The following is an 18,715-nucleotide window of genomic DNA, read 5'->3' as shown; positions in this document are numbered from 1 at the left end:
TGTTTGCAGGAGAACAGAGGTATTTTCCCATTTAGTACATGGCGTATTTCAGATTTCCAGTCCTCTCCTATACAGGAAAATATATTTGGGTTTGGGGCCTGTTCATATAGGGTGACTATATTTATGGAATTAATGGGAGTCAAAACTTACTTTGTTTGCTATAGAACTATAGGGTAAATAAAGAGGGGAGGAAGAATTATTTAAGGTCTTCTAGATTTGTGCAGAAGTTGTTAGAAAAGGGAGTTGGAGTGATATCTATCACTCCCATTATACACAATCATGATTGGTAATTTGTGATATTTGATTTTATAACACATGACTTATTTATGTACTGTCTCAATTCGAGAGCCTGTTAGGTCATACATTACACAGCTGGTATAAGAGAGATGGTTAATTTTAATCGTTAAACTTGGTAAATTACTATGTTAATTCTTTGTTCTTTGTTTTAGATAAATAGCAGTATAAAATTCACTGCTGAGGAGCTTTATGAGTGTGTTTCACAAGAGATATATCGGTAAGCGCATTACTGACCACATCAGATGGGGTTCGAGACAGCATTTCAGCATGTACTGTATTAAGCAGAATACCACAGGAGAAATCATTTGGACAAAAAAAAAAATCACCATTGTAGGAGGGGCAGAGGGAAGATGAGTGGGGTTGTCTTCTTTTTTCTTTCCTTTTTTTTTTTTTTTTTCAAACGACCGACTATTACAACAGAGTGGGAGAGGACAGAAATTAAATTAGAGATGAGCTGTTAGCAACTACACAGCGGTTTTCAGTTGTTTGACTTTGAGGTGAGATGTTGGTCCCTCTTTCCTCTCCCAGTTCTGGATTCTGGATGGGTTAGGGGCAGTCGGAGCCAGAATAGGTCAGCATTGACTGTAAGGTAGGTTAGAGCGTGAGACTGCGTTTAAATGAATTTGGTTTTAACTGAAATTCTGGTTTTGATGAAGTACTTCTTGTGAACTGACCTTGGCATTGTGAGAACTTTGCTTAAATCAGCAGAGGAAAAAACCCTGCGTTTCTCAAGGCGATTCAAGCGATTGAACTCTACCGTGAAAACTGGGCATACCGGCAGCTGCTGTGCCACAATTGTGGCCCTCGTTATTAAAGTCATAAATGAAGCTGTTGCGTGTTACTAAGCCATTTGTAAGCAGAGGTGGAAAAAAAGGAGAAACAAACGCTCCAGTTTAGGAGGCTTTTGTACAGTCCAGTCACAGGAAAACAAACGTTCTGTTGTACAGCTGAGTTAAAGGCCTTGAAAACATTAATCTAAAAATCAGCGTCGTGCAAGTCTCACAGTTCTTTACTGTAAAGCTTCTGGCTCATGGAAGGTTTCTTCCTGAATTTGTGTAATTGAGGGCTTGTAAACCCAGGTTCTGTGAGGTTTTTTTGGCAGATTTTTTTTTTAATAAAACTTCAGTGGTTAATAAAAGAGAGGTAAGTATTTTCTGTGACGTTCCTGTTACATGGATATGAATTAGCTGTAACGTGCCAGGATATGAAGCGTGGTTCCATCAGCTGCGTAAAAGGTTTGCAGATTATTTTAATCTGAGTAGGCAAATTATTCTAATAACTTTTTCTTCTGCCTGGACTGATACTGGTTTCCTAAATCTTCTGTGAACTTGTGCACATTGCTAGATCAGGGGAGGAGAGTTACGCAACCTATGTATCAATAGAGGAAAGTAGTTTAGAAGCTCAGCTGGCCTGAGCTGGTGACCAGCACTTCTGTAGTTCTCACATTTTCAAACATATGTGGACATCTCCACCACTGTCGGTATAAAATCTACAGTGTACGTACAGCCTTTGCTATTGTGCTAAGGGTCGCAAGGGAACTGCAGTTTCCTGGTGTCTGAAAGGTGTCCCTAGGGCCATACTTCAGCAGAAGGCCCGAAAACTTGGACCACTGTTGTGAATTCTGTGTGCCACAGTAGATTTCATGGCCATTCTCACCAGAACTTTCATTTTCTGGAGGAGCAGCACAGGGTGAGGGTGACGTTTTTCTTACAGATCCATTATGTCCTTTGAAAACATATAAAGCCAAGGAAGCAAAGATTAAGATCTGTTGCCGTACGTTCGATTCAAGATTTTTCAAGGTACTACTTACGTCTAATTGTTGTTCTCAGTTATTACAGCAGTGCAACTATTTGGTATTACAAAAGTGAAATAAAATAGGACTCCACTCAATAAAGCAGAGATGCTAAATGGGGTTTTAAAAGCACTCAATTAAAAAGAGTTGTTCCAAGAGCAAAGGCCCAGGAAGGGAGACTGCTTTAAGGCAGACTGAATTACTTGTGCTTCAGCAGAAACACACTGAACAAAGTATTTCCCCTTTCTTCGGTTACCAGCAAACATTTTTCATTCAACCTAGCCTCCGAGTTCTTTGGGAGATAAGTTCCTGTCTGGAATGTTCGTACTCTGACCGATCCTTTTTCAGGATACACCAAAGACGCTCTCCTTTTGAATTTTTGATCCAAAGCGTTTCTCCTTATCTGGAGAAGGACGAGGACTACTTGAAGTGAAATAGCCAAAGCTACATGCACAGTTCTCGCTGCTTTCCTATCCCCAAGTGGTACTGTGGGCTTTGGTATCACAGCGGCGCTGAGAAGATGCCAGCCAAGGACTAGGATCCAGATCTTTAGGATATAAATGGAACAAAAAGACTGACCCAGCCCCAGAGATCTGCTGGAACAATTTTTTGCATCTTCAGCAAATTCACAAAATAAGTTTTTTTTCATCAGAAACTCTTACATGACACTTTTTTTTTTTTAATTTTTTCTGAACTTGCCTGCTAGTTGCTGGGCAAATGCCCGTCTTCCCCTCATAAACCTGAGTAGCATTGACCTAAGATCTCTCCTTTTCTGGTGGGAGGTTTTCCCCTCGCCCTGCCCCATCGCTTCTACGTGTCCCCTGTCCTTGTATTGGCAGCGACTGAGACGTGATGAGAGCAAAGCCCTGTAACAAGGCAAAAACTGTCCGTGTACCGAGTCAGACCTGTCGCCGCTAACACCACTGTCGGAGCCCGCGGCAGCAGCCCGCGAGGGGCGGACGGGATTATACCGCAGTAGCAAAGGGCAGGCCCGGCTGCTGCGTCCTTCCTCGGTAACGGATTCTTCAGACCTGATGCAGTGGCCTTACGAAAATCCTATCCTGGTGAATCTTTCTTAATTGAAATGAAGTTTTTCCCTTCTGAATAGTGGGAATGTGCCACAATCCTGAGCTGCAGAATTATGGAGATCAAGGGAGATGTAGTTAAAGCCCTCGTTTCTTCCCCCTCCCTTCCCGCTCAGCTGGGCACTGCGGGCAGCAGAGTTGCTGGATTGCAAGAAGTTTCAGATCGATCCCCTGCCAGCCGGGACGAGCACCCTGCGCCTGCCCCCATCCTGCCACCCACGGGGCCAGATTTCGTGGGTGGTGTGGTCGGAGCAGTGGTTTGCTCTACTGCCCTGATACCACAGTCTGTGGTGATGAAGCGCAGGACGGCCGGGCGGATACCCCCGGGGAGCGCTAACGGCGGCGCCTGCAAACCGTAGCCCTTTTCCTGTTTCTTGACGGTCCTTTCCAGTGCCCTGCGCGTCCCCTTCTGCCAGCCTGGCGCAGCTGCGTGTCCCGCACCGCCGTCGCACGTTCCAGTGGAAGCGAGCCCCGATCCCGCGTCTGCCGCGGTGCTTTTGAGGGCGCAGAAACAACCTCTCTTGACCAGTTGAACATCACTTCTAGTTCGTTTAGGATCTACATTTGAATTAACTCATCGTGCTGTTCTTAGGTCTAAAAGTCTGCAGGTAGTGTCATACTAGCTACCGTTTTACCCGTTACTCAGGTGGCCACTAGAATAACGTAGGGGAAATTTTAGTTGAGATAAGAGTAATGAAATATTCATGTCTCAGCTGAGATATTTTTTTGCGCTGGTTTTCAAGAGCTCTTCTTGAAAACTGTCGAGGCACTCGGTGCTGCGGCGGGTTTGTAACTCGGCCGGCCGAGGCGTCCCGCCGATCGCTCTCGTTCTGCAGGCAGACTTGACTGACAGCCCGAGTAAGCGCACGGTGTGCTTACTGCTGGCTGCCCGGTCGTGCCGAACTCGTCAAAACTGAACCCGGGCGCGGTTTGTGGCTGATGAATGGAGCTCGTTCACCAGCAGGGTGGATGTTCCTTCGCCGGCGCAGCTGTGGCAGTGCTACAGGCTGTTGCCGGAGAAATGCTGCGCGTTTATACGCTGCCCCGTGTGATAGGATTCACCTCCTGCTCTGTCGGGCTGATCTTGCCAAGCTCACGTTACCTGCGAGAGCAAAAAATTCTGGGAGGGTATGGTGCGTATCCTTTTAAAAGCATCCCTTAGTTTGAATTGTATTTTAAAAATATATATATATTAAAAGAAGTCGATCAAGTGGAAAAAAAAACTCAAACTAACAAATCTAGCTGTTGATCTGCGTCGATACAGGCAGAAAGAAAATGTGTGTAGGTTTGTGCTCAGCATAGTAAAAGAAATTACTTCAGAGGCTGGTCTGGTAACCCTCAGGCTGCACTTGGGTGACCTAACCTGGTGGTTTTTCTCTTTTTTTTTTTTTTTTTTTTTTGAGGAGTACCTTTTAAGTGGTCTTTTGAGACAGTATCTTTTGGAAAACCAAAGTTACAGAATGTTTTCTGTGTAATCAAGTTTAGATTCTTCTTTTGAAACAGAAGCCTTAATAATACATGTAGTGTAGTACAGAATGTATGTATGTATGTGCATATATGAGAGATGGTTTGAATTGAACCTTCCAAAATCCCCATTCTGTCAGGAAAGCTGGTACAAGTGACCTTTCAGTGCTGATTATTTTTTAATAGTACCTTTACATAACACACTGAAAAGCAAAAAATAGAAAGGAGCTCTGCCTTTTTGCCATGGTTTGGCTGTTTTAAGGTGTTTGTATAAAATCCCTGATTTTAGCAGCTTTAGAACAAAAGTCGCTGCTACTTGTTGGGTGTTATGGAAATTGCCTTTTCAATTATACACATCACAACTGCATGGTTCGTCTTCTGCCATAGCCCTTTTTAGTTGCATTAAATTGTATTTTGGCTCAGGACAACTGGTTTTAAGCTCTGTAGCCACTTTCCTAGTAGGAAAACAATAAATAATTCCTAGTAGCGGCTCCTCCTCAGAAGTTACGTTTGGTTGCAAATAGCAGAGAAGAGCCTGCGGAAACCACCCGGCGGCTGACGCGTAGGAGCGGTCGCTGTTCCGGCAGGAGCTCGTGTGCCGAGGGTGAGAGTAGGCAGGAGGGAGACACAATCCCGGGGCAGAGCGCCTTTTTTTTTTCCTCCTTTTCCCCAGGGGTGTGAAGGGCAATTTTTGCATCTCTTGCACATCGTGCTCGTACAAGCGAGAACATAAAAATCTGTGCTAATTGTTTAAAATCACACTTTTTACATACGCATGAGGTCATTTTTTAAACTCTTAGAATTCTGCTGCCTTACCTGTGGCTGATTTTATTTTTTTTCCCCTCCTCAAGTGCAACAGCAAATATGTTTGCAAAACACTCTAGCTTAAGTCTAGAAATGAGGAATTTTTTTTTTTCTTGCTGTTTACATTTTAACCAATTTTACCGTCTAATTCCAAGTTCAAATAAAAAACCAGGAGCAGGTGTTTTGCCAATTTTACCACTGCAAAAAAGGGGCAAACTGCACAGGGAAAACTGGTCAAACTGCGTGAGCAAATAAAAACGCAGCAGAACTGCAGTGGTTTGGTGTCTGCACGTGATTTTTATGGAACTGGACATGGGGAAATGACATCCTGGCTCTGGTCGGTTTGGCAGCTTTTATTAAAGCTCTCTGAAAGATGGAAGCTTTGTTTCGCTTGCTTTCAGAAGAACATGGAAATTGGGAAGGTTTTTCATCTGTTGAACTAGAGTGGCTGCTGTTTAAAAATGCAACACCGTTTGCCAGCCTGCCACATGTTCCAGGTTCCAGAACAAGAATTGCTCTGGTTACTGTTAATGCATGCTTAGGGTTGGGTTTTTTTGTTTGTTTCAAAACAAATGCTGCTTATAGTATTTTTTTCTGAGTGCAGGTGTCCCATATTGAATATGTGACCGTAAGTGCCTTTAGGAGTAGCTAACTTAATATTTAACCTGCAGAAGCCTAAGCTTGTAAAACGTTGTCTCTGATGGGTGACACTCCGCAGATTATCAGAAAAATTCCAGGTGCCAGGCAAGTGGAGAGGAATGGGACTCACTGCAGATTGAAGTCAGATTATCCCAGAAGCCCGACATCAGTCTCTGACCGTATCGTAACTGCGGACAGAACTTCTATCTGCAACACCTAAACCGATAGGAAGTGTATAGTTGACGTGCAACTTAACTTAAACACGTCCAGTAAAAACCAGTAACCTTCCCTATCAATCAGTTGAAGGCTCAGTTTTGGGTGGAGAAGACTCAGCTAAATATTTGCTGTGTGGCACTCAGATTGTTCCTTGTGAAAGATTTCGTTACAGCTGGGAGCATGTAACAATTAGCCAGCTTGGTAGTAAACTTGACCTTTCGCTATAAAAACAGGTCTGGAGTTCCAGCAGTGCCGAGTGTTCTCCGCTTTTGACAACTGAAGCATTGTGTTAGAATCCCTTTTAATTTTGTTTTAAAGGAACATAGTGAAAGGTTCCCCTCTGTAAAGTGGGTCCACTGTGTCTGGATGACTTTGCTCTCTTCTTTTCCCTAGAGCAAGGTTGGAAGTTGGATGCTGCCAGCTGGCCCAGCTGGAACATGCCATCAAGCAGTGTCACGCATCGATTCACAGGGAAGCTGAGAAGAGAGGCTGGCTCTGAGATGCGTCTGAGGTTCGGCGCTGCGCTGCTCGGCCCCTGCCTTTTCCTTGTCCAGGCCACCTCTAACAATTCCTCTGGACTGCGGGAGGGAAATACCCCAGGAGCCAAACATCTGCCACCTTTTTTCTCCATGGTGCCATTTTATACTCGCGTTGAAGGAAAAAAACAGCCAGTTATGTATGTACGTTAAATGTTGGAATTTCCGCTAAGGAGCGGAGGCCAGTAATTGCCTGAAGCGAGGGGCTCTGGGTTGCTGCAGCTGGTTGGGTACACAGCTGGTGTTCTGAGTGCAAGCGTTCGTCTCAGGGCCCCGGTCTGTTAATGGGCCTATAGGAAAACCCAGGGAAGGCCTTTCTTTCGCTGGTACTTGCGAAGGGACAAGCGAGGGAAAAAAGAATATACTGTGATACCTGGGTGCTGAAAGGAAAGCAGCTGAATACAGGCTGGGACCCTTAGGGGCATGAAGGACTGAAACACAGGTGCAACGTATGCATCTGAAACAGCATGCTATGTAAGGCTTAGAGGACATGGGATGTGGAAGGAAAGGGATTGATGCTCTTTAAAAAAAAAAACAAAACACCAAAACAAACTGTCCTCATGCAGCTGTGCTTGTCCTGGACCTCTTTTTAGAGGAAAAGGATGTTTTTCCTGTTAAAATATCTACTTAATTTTCATACAGCAGAAACCTGCTAGAAACCCCCTTTTGGGAAACTCAACCTTCTTTTGCCATCTTCTTTTGTAAAATGAGCGGTTTTCCCTCTGGGGTGTACGTCCCTCATCTGGTCCCTGTTTCCCAGGTGCCAGCATACCCACTGTTGCTTTCGAAAACTGCTCAAAGTTGATGAAACTTTCTAAAAGCCATTTTCGATGCTGCTGTGGCCTTCAAAGCTACCTCTTCTATGTATGTATTTGTACAGAGGCAAGATGATTGGCAAAGTTCTACAAGTGATTATTTTGGTATTAACTTTTGGATGTATTTGTAAAATCTTTATTGTAAAAATCTAATTTATTGTTACAGTAAATGAGAGTTAATTCTATGTGGCAGTGTTGCTTTGACTAGCTCAGTTAGCAGGAGAAATGCTGCCTGGGGTTGCGAGATTAGGGCAGTTCCTGTGCCCAGCCATGCAGTAGAGTTGCAGAGAAAAATTCACTCCAAGTCGTTACCTCACTGTTGCAGAGTAAGGATCTTATGCTCAAATAAGCTTACATCAGCAACTCATACCGTAAATCGAGGAAACTAGAGCTTAGCTTGCCTCTACTTTTGGTGTACTTTAGTGGAAGACAGCTGACAGGTGAAGACAACTACTTCCTATTTCAAATGCCCCCAGCTCTCTCCTCCCAGCTCTGGAGGAATGTGCAGAGATCTTTTAGTAAACAGAGAGTAGCACTGTATAGGTTAAGTCTCCCCAGGGCAGCTGGCTCTGTGCTCAGAGACCATCACCCCCACTTCTGGAGGGCAACGTTGCAGGCCTGGGGGATCAGCAGCACTTCTGCCTTGCTGTCTTAAACCTGCGTCCCTTTGAAATGTCTATTTTAGGCTTGTTAAAGAAAACGACACAAAGACACGCCACAGCAAGCCTGTGGTGCAAGGATTTCCCACAAGGTACCTTTAATGAGTTTGCATCGGCAGCAAGCGGCCAGTGCTGGTTCTGGCACCAGGCATTAGATGTGCAGCACTACACACGAGACACCAAGCCCTCCCCACCCCCGTGAACAGAGGAAGTTAACTCAAACGTAGTACTATGGGCACATACGAAACCAAGTTATGCATGTTCTATCACACTTTCAGCTTGTAATATTAGAAAAATAAATTTAAGACAGTTACTAATCAGATGAATACATTTTCATTGCCAACTGGCAAGAGTTTAAAAACCACAAGAACCACCCTCCGCGCTGAAGTTTTGGTCTTACAAAGGTGAGCTCACCCGTCGTAACGAAACTGCTGTACAGAAAGCGCCCTCTGCGTCTTCGTCAAAATAGTTGGAGCCAAAATAGTTTTCCCATCCTAGAAAGTCACAGCTATGTCACGTTCAGAAACGCCATTCAGCTCTGAGGAACCTGTTGCAGGCAAAGTTACCACAGTGTAGCGGAGGGAAAAGCGGAGAGGCTGGGTACAGCGGTACTCCGGCTCTGCAGACTCCAAGGTTGTCTCTTCACGTCAATCACCATTTATCTGCCGTTTTCATGTCAACAGATAAAATACTCTGGTGAGTATATAAAAACCATTATAAAAAGGCAATCATAAAAGATAAGGTATTGGCAGGCATGTCAGCTTTTTTAATAAAAAAAATAGCCATTATATCTATTTAAATAAGGCTTTTTGTTACATATTGTTCCAGTTACTGAAGGAAAACAAGGCCCAATGAAAAAAACGATCCCCCATAAACCTTACACTCCCTGCCCCAAGAACAGAGCCTACAGGAAAAGTCATTTAATGTGCAAAGGGACAAAACAAACGCTGGGGGAAGCTCCTGAAGTGATATGCCCAGTCTAGTGCCTCTTGCATTATCTTCAAAATCTTAAAAAAAACAAGAACAAACCAACAACCCTAAAACAAGTTCTAAAACACACAAAAAAACCCTTCATCTTGGTATTCTTTCCAAAATAATTATGTACAGCACGTTAATATGCAATATGCAAAAGCTCTGTGTTGCTGTTGGCAACATCTATGCCCTCCCCAACCCTATTCACATGTGTACCTCTACTAAAACACAATTACATCACTAAGCCTGTTAGTTTGAAAAGGGAATTTAATTCACTTAAAACTTGTAAATTTTTGTGTAGGGGCTCCATTCATTTGACTCCGGATTGTAGACTTCAACCGTGTTCAAGAATTCGTTGCCATCAAATCCCCCAACTGCATAAATAGTGTTGGCCACCGTCGCAATGCCGGCGTTGCTCCTCGGAGTAGTCATGCTTCCCATCATCTTCCACTCGTTCTTAGCGGGGTCGTACATCTCCACGCAGCTCACCGCGTGAGAGCCATCAAAGCCTCCACCAACAAAGAGCTTTCCTAGCAAAAGGAAACAAAGCAAACCTTTCACCACTAAGCACCAGGCCAGACACAGCCTCCTTTCCGGGGAGACAAACCGAGCCAAAACGAAGGAACTTCAGGTTTTCCATCAGAAACCTTTGCCCTATTCAAGGTCTGAAGTGACAGTAGTCACCTGCTTGGGGTCTCTGGGTCATTAGAACTGACTGGAAGTTATTTCCAAGTAAGTGCGAAGTCCAGATTCAAACAGATGCAGTTGCTGAAGCTGCATGGTGATGTTTTGAGAAAGAAAGGGGGGTTGGGGAATGTCCCAAAACAAAACCAAGAGTTTTTTGTTTTTCTAGTTACAGTTTTTAATTAAAACTGGAGGCACAGCCCGGTTCTTACTGTACTGTCTCCTCCCCGAGAAGGAACGCAGCTGTGCATTCTATTGGCATCATAGCTTAATATGAACAATTCATCAAGCACAAGAGGTGGCTTAAGCCTGGGAAGCCTACCGTCACGAACAGCCACTCCAGCTCCTCGGCGAGCCACGTTCATGGGCGCAATCAGGGTCCAAGTGTTGTTCTCTGGATTGTAACGCTCCACGCTGTTCAGGCAGTTCCACGACTCTGCTCCTCCAATGATGTATAAATACCCGCCCAGCTCGCACACAGCAGACTGATGTCTCCCTACAACCAAACACCAGGAGTTACAGCCCTGCGCAGAAGTCACGCACCAACAGTGTGCCACAGGGGCTGAAACCTGAACAGGTTCGGGGTGTTTTTTGCTTGGTCTGAAGCTTCAGCTTTGCCATTGCCCTTTCCCTCCCATCCCCTCAAACTACACGGCAAACTTACGGATATTAAGGGGAGCACAGCTCGTCCACGATTTTGTGACAGGATCAAACACATCACAGTTCTTAAGTCCCTTTTGGCCATAAGGATCCGAACCACCAACAATGTACAGCTTTCCATTCAGGGCACACACTCCTAGTCACATAGGAAAGAATAATAAGTAAGCTAATAAGCGAATAAATTTTAAAAAAAACAACATTCCATCAACCGCAGATGTGTTACCTGCATTGCAGCGATTGGTTCTCAGTTCTGGAACGGGAGCCCAGTCATCTATTTCTGGCTCATACATTTCTCCACAGCTCAGGTCATCTGAGTGACCGTTTGACCCACCCACAACATAGAGCTGCCCCTAAATGGAAGAAAAAAAAAAAAAAATTAAAATACCCGCTTCGCATCTAAGCACACAACAATTCAAATCATTAGCACTTTATGTAAACCTGTAGCTACAATTAAGCAACTTCTGTTACCGTTTTGTAAAGGTGGCTCTGTTTGTCCCACCTACATTTACGTAACGTCACGTTTCGTCTGATCTCCCCCCACCACACACCATTAAAACCGCCATCTGGAACCGAGCTCTCGGCGTTCTCATCGGCGCAATGAAAGTCCAAGTGTCCTTTTGCGGATCGTAGCATTCCACTGTGCGCAAACACTCCTCTCTGTTATATCCACCTAAAAGCACAAGGTTAGAGGGTATCACATTTCCAAAGACCGAGTGCTTTGACGTTGAAGAACCCTGACACTAACACGGGGGGGATAGAGTTAGGAAGCCACTGTGTTCTCCCAGCCCCAACTAAGCAAGTTGTTTAAAGAATGGTTACTGTTTCTTTTACCTGCAGCAATTAGCTTGCCGTTAAGTTCGGCTGTGCCCAGTCCAGACCGAGCATACTGCATCGGAGACATGGGCTTCTCTACGATATCATTTGGTTGGAGCTCAAAACTCAGACTCTTCAGCAGGCGTGGCGTGCTCGTGGGAGAGCTCTGAGGGCTGTTACGGCCATGCAGGAATATCACGCACAGCACACCATCCAGAACAGCAAGACACAGGTAGGTGTTACCTGTCGTCAGGAGAAAAGGAGAGACCACCAACATAATGAAATTTTAGGCAAATGCCAAGTAGGGTCTTCTGGTTAGGCTTCTGCCCTTGTAAGTGTGAAAACTTGATTCTTCCTGGTTACTGGTTCCAAGCGTTAGCCTAGTTACTGACATATACGAGTTCCAGATTGTTAATACAGTGCTCAAAGGACATAAGACAGCAATCTGAAGGCGTGCTAGGAGACAGTCGCATCGCACACACACAGCAAATAGCTCTGTTAACTGCTCAGAGACCGCCTACCCCCTTAGGACTTTCTGGGTAAACTGTACACACCAAGGGATTTGGGATGACTTTGTCCATAAGGAATCAAGATGTAAGCGATCCCAGTTACGTTAGAAACATCCCACAAATTACTGGGCAAATTACTGGATTTGTATCATCAGTAAGAAAAAGCCGCTCTGCATTTCTTACAGATGTTGAAGGAAATCCCCAGGGAGTGGGAGGTACACAACACCAGACGCATCTTTTAGGCAAACCCTGCCCCAGTTACTCACTCGAAGTTCTCTCTGAAGCAATGATTTTCCACTCGTGTTTAGGACTCTGAACAGTAGCATTTGGAGAAAGACTTCCAGAGGAGCTGCTACTAATCTGCTTGTGATCATTCTCACGTGGTGGCTTCTTCTGCAAAATCAAAAGGCAGCTACAGAAACCTAGCCAGCGACTACACCTCCTTTTACCTTTGTGTCTCCGAGCTAATGCAGAACTACTCAAGAGAACACTTCGTCTACCACCTCCGCAGAGCGTCATTTATAGCACACCTCAATTTTCAATGGAACATCTTGCCTACTCAGCTGCAGTGGCCAAAAACCACCCTACATCCTATCTTGGTACTAAAGACTGCACCTTTATACTGCTGGCGTCTGACTAGAAATCTGTTCAAATGCCTAGGAGAGAGTATGCGTTACAAGCAGGATTTTCAAATGTAAGGAAAAACCTACATCTATTTGGAGAGAACTGATCTACAAACCAGAAGCCTTACTCACAAGCTCTGCTTCTGGAACTGGAGTTAATTATATAATGCCATTTGGAAGTGAATTAACTATTCTCTTCATTCCCTGAAGACAAATTAATTTCGCCTCACTTCCTCTCTGTGCTCAGATTAGTTGTTTCTTGGATTTTACTCCCTCGGTACTTCCCACTAACAGGAGATTTCTGCTTTCTTTTCTTCTTCAATTAAATTTATACTGTAGCTTACATTATTTTGCTCAATTAAGAAACCCCCCCCAAATTTCACATTTCAGATTACACTGCACAGTTGGTTGTGTTGTTCAGACTTTTTCAGAATCCTAAGAACCAAACACATAAAGTTAACGCTCTCTCTATTCTGTTTAGCAGCAAAGTTTATGACCACAGGACCAAGTTTACAACGCTTGCACAGTTCCCCGGAGTCTGATCTCTATGGAAACTGTCATAAGGCTTCTGAAATACATTATCTAATGTGCACATAACCTTACACAGAAGAGTTTGACTGCTCTACTCAGCTCACCATGAAAACCAATTCAGTTGTGGATACCATTTTTGTTAACAGCTTATTCCCTCATCCTTAAATAGCCGCGACAGTCACAGAAATTACAAACTTTTGTAATTCAAAAAGTTACAGTTTTTCCAGAATTGTCATCTACGGGTTTTCTGGTGTTAATTCTCTCAGCTGTTTAGAATTTCTTAAGTTGGCAATCCTTATTATCAGAAAGAATTTTTAAAAAGAAAAAGTTGGGAACTCTTGGCCTGATTTCTAGAAATGAACTTTTTGAACGTTCACCACTCAGCCTTTAAGTATTACAAGGAGTAGTATCCAAAGGTGGTGAAGTCTGTAAAGGCTTACTAAAAACAATTAAGAAACTGAAAAATTAGCTGGCTTTTCATTTTCCTTTCTTTTCATTCTAAAAATCCATGTTCTGGGATGGAGAGTACTTTACATAAACGTTAGCTAAAAATTTCAAGTAGTATACTTTCGTTATCAGCACATTCCACTGTTACGAGTTAAAATATTACAATAGATTTGCTTCTAACTCAGTGAATTTAAACAACCTGAATTTGTATAAAGCAATTGATAACTTACATCTATGAGCCTCTGTTTATTCTTTGTTTCTTAAACAGCCTCCATTGTGCTAAGCTGTGCATTTTTCAGGAGTTAAGAATTACTGTATCTGGCTAGAGCTAAAAAAAAGAAGTATCATCTCAAAAAGCACAAGACTGATTTGTACAGAGTCAGAGCATCATCTGTCTCTAGATCAGAAGTTACCTACTGCTGCTTTTTTCTCTCTCTCTTGCACGCTACCAGTGCAGCTGAACAAAAGAAGTGGATGCCGGCAGCTGAAGGATTAGAACTTATGTCTGGAATCCTTTTCTGTGCCAAAACTTAACAGATGCATAAGCCGTTCTCCACTGCAAGCCAAGCAGTCCATGATTCTTTACAGTTTCTCGAATACCCCTACAAAGCCACAGCTGACTTGCTACAGCTGACTGCTCTTCTACCTCTTCTTTCTTCTAACAGCCCAAGATTTATTGTGAAGTCAAACCTAAAGCACTCCGTTTTGGAAAGGCTTGGAGTCTGCCTAAAAAACAGAAGCAGAGACTACACCATCGCCTCCAGCAGTTTTGAGAAAGATACTTTCTCGTCACATATTTATCTGTTAAAGCCACTCCTGCCTTCTCTGCTACAGTACACAAGACTTCAGGTGTGCTGTAAACTGCTCCAGTCTATCTGAGGTTACCTCAGGCTGTCTGCAATTTGTACCTGCACAAACTGAATGTGGTCATCATCACTGCCATACACCTCAGCCTGTCCATCTAGCAGATTTCCATCAAGCAGCTTGTGATCAGCTGAGTAGTACAGCGTTTGAACCTGCAAAAACAACAACAGAATACCCATGTGGCTACTGTCTCCATTGCTACTTAGCTACAGGCAGATTACAAAAGGCAGTCGCCAGCATACTTCTCGTCAGCTCATCTCAATCTAGCAGAATGACAAAACTAAAAGGAAGCAGATGTCATGGTGGCAATCTTCAAACATTGGATGAAGGTTCCTTACTTTCCCAGCTTGAGAGAAATCTTCGTTTTCCAAGGACTTCTACTGTTTGTCCAGCACAGAAACATTAGACAAGCAAGAGGCACATTAATTCGCAGAATTACACAAATTCACAATCTCATGCAAGCATTTTCGTTATCCCCGCAAACAAGTTTTCTGCTTTGAGAAATACGCATATTTATCTCGATCAAAAAAAGTTAAAGAGAAACCAACAGTGGACTCTAAGAGAAACGTATGGGGATGAGGGAAGACAACACAAATTTAAGTTCTGGAGGAAACTGTTGTCCACAACTGAGTATCAGATGCAACCATTTCAGTGAAATGCATCTGAATTGCAACACGATCAAAGCTTTTAAAATTAGTTTTTCCAAGAGGAAATATACACTTGAGAATATATGACAGTATCAACATGTACTTTCACCTATACGAGTGTTGCTGAAGATCTATCGTGCTTGTAATAATTGGGAAAATGTTGATGTTTCATGGGTTTCTGTAAAATCCATTTTCTCCAGCCAATTAAAAATTTAGATTCCCCGTTCATTTTTCCATTAAAAACTGCCCAGGCTACATCTAGTATTAGTATTCATGAGTAAAGCCATTTAATAACACACAACTTAAAAGAATGTATCCTGTAAAGGAGTAAGTAAACACCATTAAATCATCATCATCGTTCTCTGCCCACAGCGGATTTTCTTAGGAGAACTGGGGCAGGACTGCTGCTTCTGTACGTGTCAATACACTTGAGGTTTCTTCTTGGTTCTTCAGCCTTGGTATCCTAGTTTTGTTAATAAACCTATGGGGAGATAAATCAACGGGGAGGAACAACCATTAGAAACTTTTACCTACTTCGCATTTACAAGCAAAACCTGCAAAGGAAAACATCAAGAATCTACAGCAAGTTTCAGTACCACCTCCCCAATTCTAAAGCAAGATACACGCCACTTTGAGGTTACTATACAGCACATAGTGAGCAAAAAAGGAAAGCGGAAGACCAGACTGAACAGTTCATTCAGCTCACCTGAACACCCCCCCAGTTTCTCAGCTTAGGGGTACCTACAGTAAAATTTAAATTCTTTAGGGTCATAGTTAAAAAAAGTGAAAAATAAAAAAATTAAAAGAAAAAGGGATTATCCTTCATATTGACTTTGTTGGGTTTATTGTTTAAAAAAAAAAAAAAAAAAAACCAAAAAAAGGTGTTTAATCCCATTTTCTTAAAGACTAACCTCTTCCATTAGATCTTCCAGGCTGTCTCCATTCTCCCAGATGCTGCGTTGTACCCAGTTGATTACCTTTGTGTACAATTTGCCATTGCTGGGTAGGCCAACATTGTCTTCCAGCATTACTTCAAGCTTGAATTAGAAGAGGAAAGGACGATTTACTCTATAGGTATTGCTCTCCTATTTGTAGCATACTGTACGTAGTAAGCATTACTCTCACTTTACCGCAGGGCTAGAAAACGCCATCTGTGAGGAGCTTTCAGCCTATGCCACTGAAACCAGGAAGCACATCTAAGTACAATTGCACTTATCTTTTATGCTTAGAAAGGATGATAGTAGGTATTCCCTACAGTTACGGTTCACAGTAGTGTGAATATTATATACATTTCCAGAATTTTCACGTTATTGGTAAAAGTCAGTACACCAAGCTGTTCTACTCCCAAAAAGGAAGCCATAATAGTTGCTCCTTGGGTTGCTTTTTGCAAATCACGTACCAGCAAGAAGTCTACAAACTTAAGCTAACCTTTAACCGTGGAAGTTTGAGAAATTCTTCCTGTTCTGAAATCTGTAAAAGATGTTCCTGAATGTAGCCATCAATCTTGTTCAACAAACGCGAGTCTCCCATACAACTTGCAAAGTTTCGGTAAGAGATGCAGCTCTGAACATCCATCTTGGAGAGCAAGTAGTCACCACAAACCTTGTAGAGAAAAAAGCTGCATCTTAGTTTACAAGTAGACAAGATTTTTGTATGTTCAAATTACCCACCCCACCATACAGCAAGAGCTGTTTTCTAACTGCAGAATAGCAACTGTCTGTTGTCATCCCCGCTAGAGCTGTAAATGAAATCATAGAAGCATTAAGGTTGGAAAAGACCTTTAAGATCAAGTCCAACTGTCAACCCAAAACCACCATAAATGTTGGCTTCCATAGGAATATGCGTATATTAAGAGAGTCATACACATTCCACTGCTACTCACATATACACTGAACCCATGCTTTTCTATTGAACGCCTATTCAAAAGTCCTTATCTGCAGTCAAGCGAGGACAAGAATCCCAATTCCCTTGTCCAAGAGATCCCCATTTGCAGCAAGAGTAAGTATTTCTAAAGTCAAGCTCTACCAAACTTATGTTCAAGAGTGTGTGGATTATTCTTTTTTCACGTACCAGTGCTGCAGATGTACAGGTTTAATTATGCCCCCCAAGACAACCAAACACACCACTGCTTCCAGAACCTGAAGGTATGTCACTAACTACGATTCAGAAGCCGTTTTGCTTATACGGGTGCACAAATACAAAACTTCAGAGAACCCTTCAGCACAAAGATAAGACAAGTGGAATAGATACATACTGACGTCACTCAGATCACTACAATGCTAAGGAACACGTGAAGAAGCTTAATCCGCTGAGTGCTTTTTCCACAGAATAATCATTCTTTTTCTCATTAACACCAAAAAGCACAACGCTGTCAGCCTGAGAAAGCAGAATGGACTTCTGGAAGAGCTGACAACTGTACCTGCTTAACTCTCTCCATCTTCAACTTCTTTGCTGCAGAGTATACATCTTTCACTAGTTCTTTATCAGCTTTTAACCTATTAAAGAAAGAAATTTATCTTCCTTATTTTGATTTTTTAGATTAAAATCTACTTTCTCTAGTTTCTGTGAAAACTACTTACTGAGCAGTATAGGCATAATTCAACAGAACTTCAACAGCTTCTGGATTGAGATCATCAAATTTAACATGGGAAATTCCATGAGAATCGCTATCACTATTGAAGATTTCAAACAGGTAGGGACTGCAGCAAGCTAGCACGGCTCGATGCGCCAACATCTCATGTCCACATACCTTTATTTAAAACACAAGTAAGAAACCCACATGCTAGTAAGAATTTTTTTTCAAGTACATTATAATAGTATAAAGGCCTACCCAAGTGAATGTCACAGTTCAAATCAATTTTTCAAATCAATACAGTCTCCAATTTATGTCAGCTGAAATAAATGTTAGCATCACTTCTCTCAAAGTATATCTGATTTTTATTTTTTTTTAAGTATGCATTTTCCAGAAAAATCATTCTAAAGTATCATGCCTCACAATCAATGAGGCACACAGCACTACACAGCGTAGCAAAAACCCTGCTGCATTCAACCATCATACTTGGACAGAAAGAAGTTACCTGGAGACGGACATCGCAGAACTGACCACTTTTACGTAAGGCATTTAGTTTGGCAACAGATGACTCGATGAAGTTTTCATCTTCAAACATCAAATATCCGTTAGGAATCATTTTGGTGTTGGTCTGGCTGAAAACAGAATGTATACAGTTCAGAGAGACAGCATTTTCCTTCAGTACAGAAGTACTATTAGCATGTTGTCTGCAAACAAACATTCATGGGGAATTAAACAAAAAAATCCATCTCAAAAAAAGCCTGTAAGAGTACTGCTTCTGCTGAGTACATGTTGCCAACAATCCTTTGGATTGACTGCATTAATGATTTTCAGAGAGTGAGGCCACAACTTTTAACTTATCCACATCATTTCAGTAAGTACCAACTCCAAAACTACACACTGAACCTGCGCTAGCTCCGTGGGAGCAAGGTGGAAACCACTGGATTACACAAGAAGCTTTATTCCATTCTATAAAGATGAGAATTGGAAGATTCATCACTATTTTCTGCTCACTGCATGAAATATATCATACTGGTCAGCTTCATTTTTTGCACAGACCAAAAACCAGCTACGTTGAAAAATAAGAAC

General features: G+C 42.6%; 2 protein-coding genes across 2 annotated transcripts in view; one reads left to right on the top strand and one right to left on the bottom strand.

Moving 5' to 3' along the window:
- Window positions 1–6,796, top strand: part of SWT1 (SWT1 RNA endoribonuclease homolog) — a gene marked incomplete at both ends in the record, with an annotated part of 36,790 nt that extends 29,994 nt beyond the window's left edge. Inside the window, 2 exons of the mRNA XM_082002763.1 lie at window positions 450–514; window positions 6,691–6,796. Of these exons, the coding sequence (XP_081858889.1) occupies window positions 450–514; window positions 6,691–6,796 (171 nt within the window). The remainder of the gene's footprint in view (window positions 1–449; window positions 515–6,690) is intronic.
- Window positions 6,797–9,555: 2,759 nt separating this feature from the next.
- Window positions 9,556–18,257, bottom strand: IVNS1ABP (influenza virus NS1A binding protein; the record flags this gene model as incomplete). Its single annotated transcript, XM_082003238.1, has 13 exons — window positions 18,135–18,257; window positions 17,637–17,806; window positions 17,477–17,552; window positions 16,486–16,659; window positions 15,969–16,094; window positions 14,455–14,562; window positions 12,212–12,338; window positions 11,455–11,679; window positions 11,172–11,293; window positions 10,847–10,973; window positions 10,628–10,759; window positions 10,286–10,459; window positions 9,556–9,809 (listed from the first exon to the last, which is right to left on the bottom strand). Exons 1-13 carry the CDS (start codon window positions 18,243–18,245, stop codon window positions 9,556–9,558), a joined length of 1,926 nt encoding a protein of 641 aa, XP_081859364.1. The 5' UTR covers window positions 18,246–18,257.
- Window positions 18,258–18,715: the final 458 nt, after the last annotated feature.

This window comes from Phaethon aethereus (genome assembly GCF_964289735.1).
Source record: "Phaethon aethereus genome assembly, chromosome: 8".
In the NCBI taxonomy this organism is placed as follows: domain Eukaryota; kingdom Metazoa; phylum Chordata; class Aves; order Phaethontiformes; family Phaethontidae; genus Phaethon; species Phaethon aethereus.
Note: the sequence above shows the minus strand (reverse complement) of the source record. Positions and strands in the feature narration are given on the sequence as shown.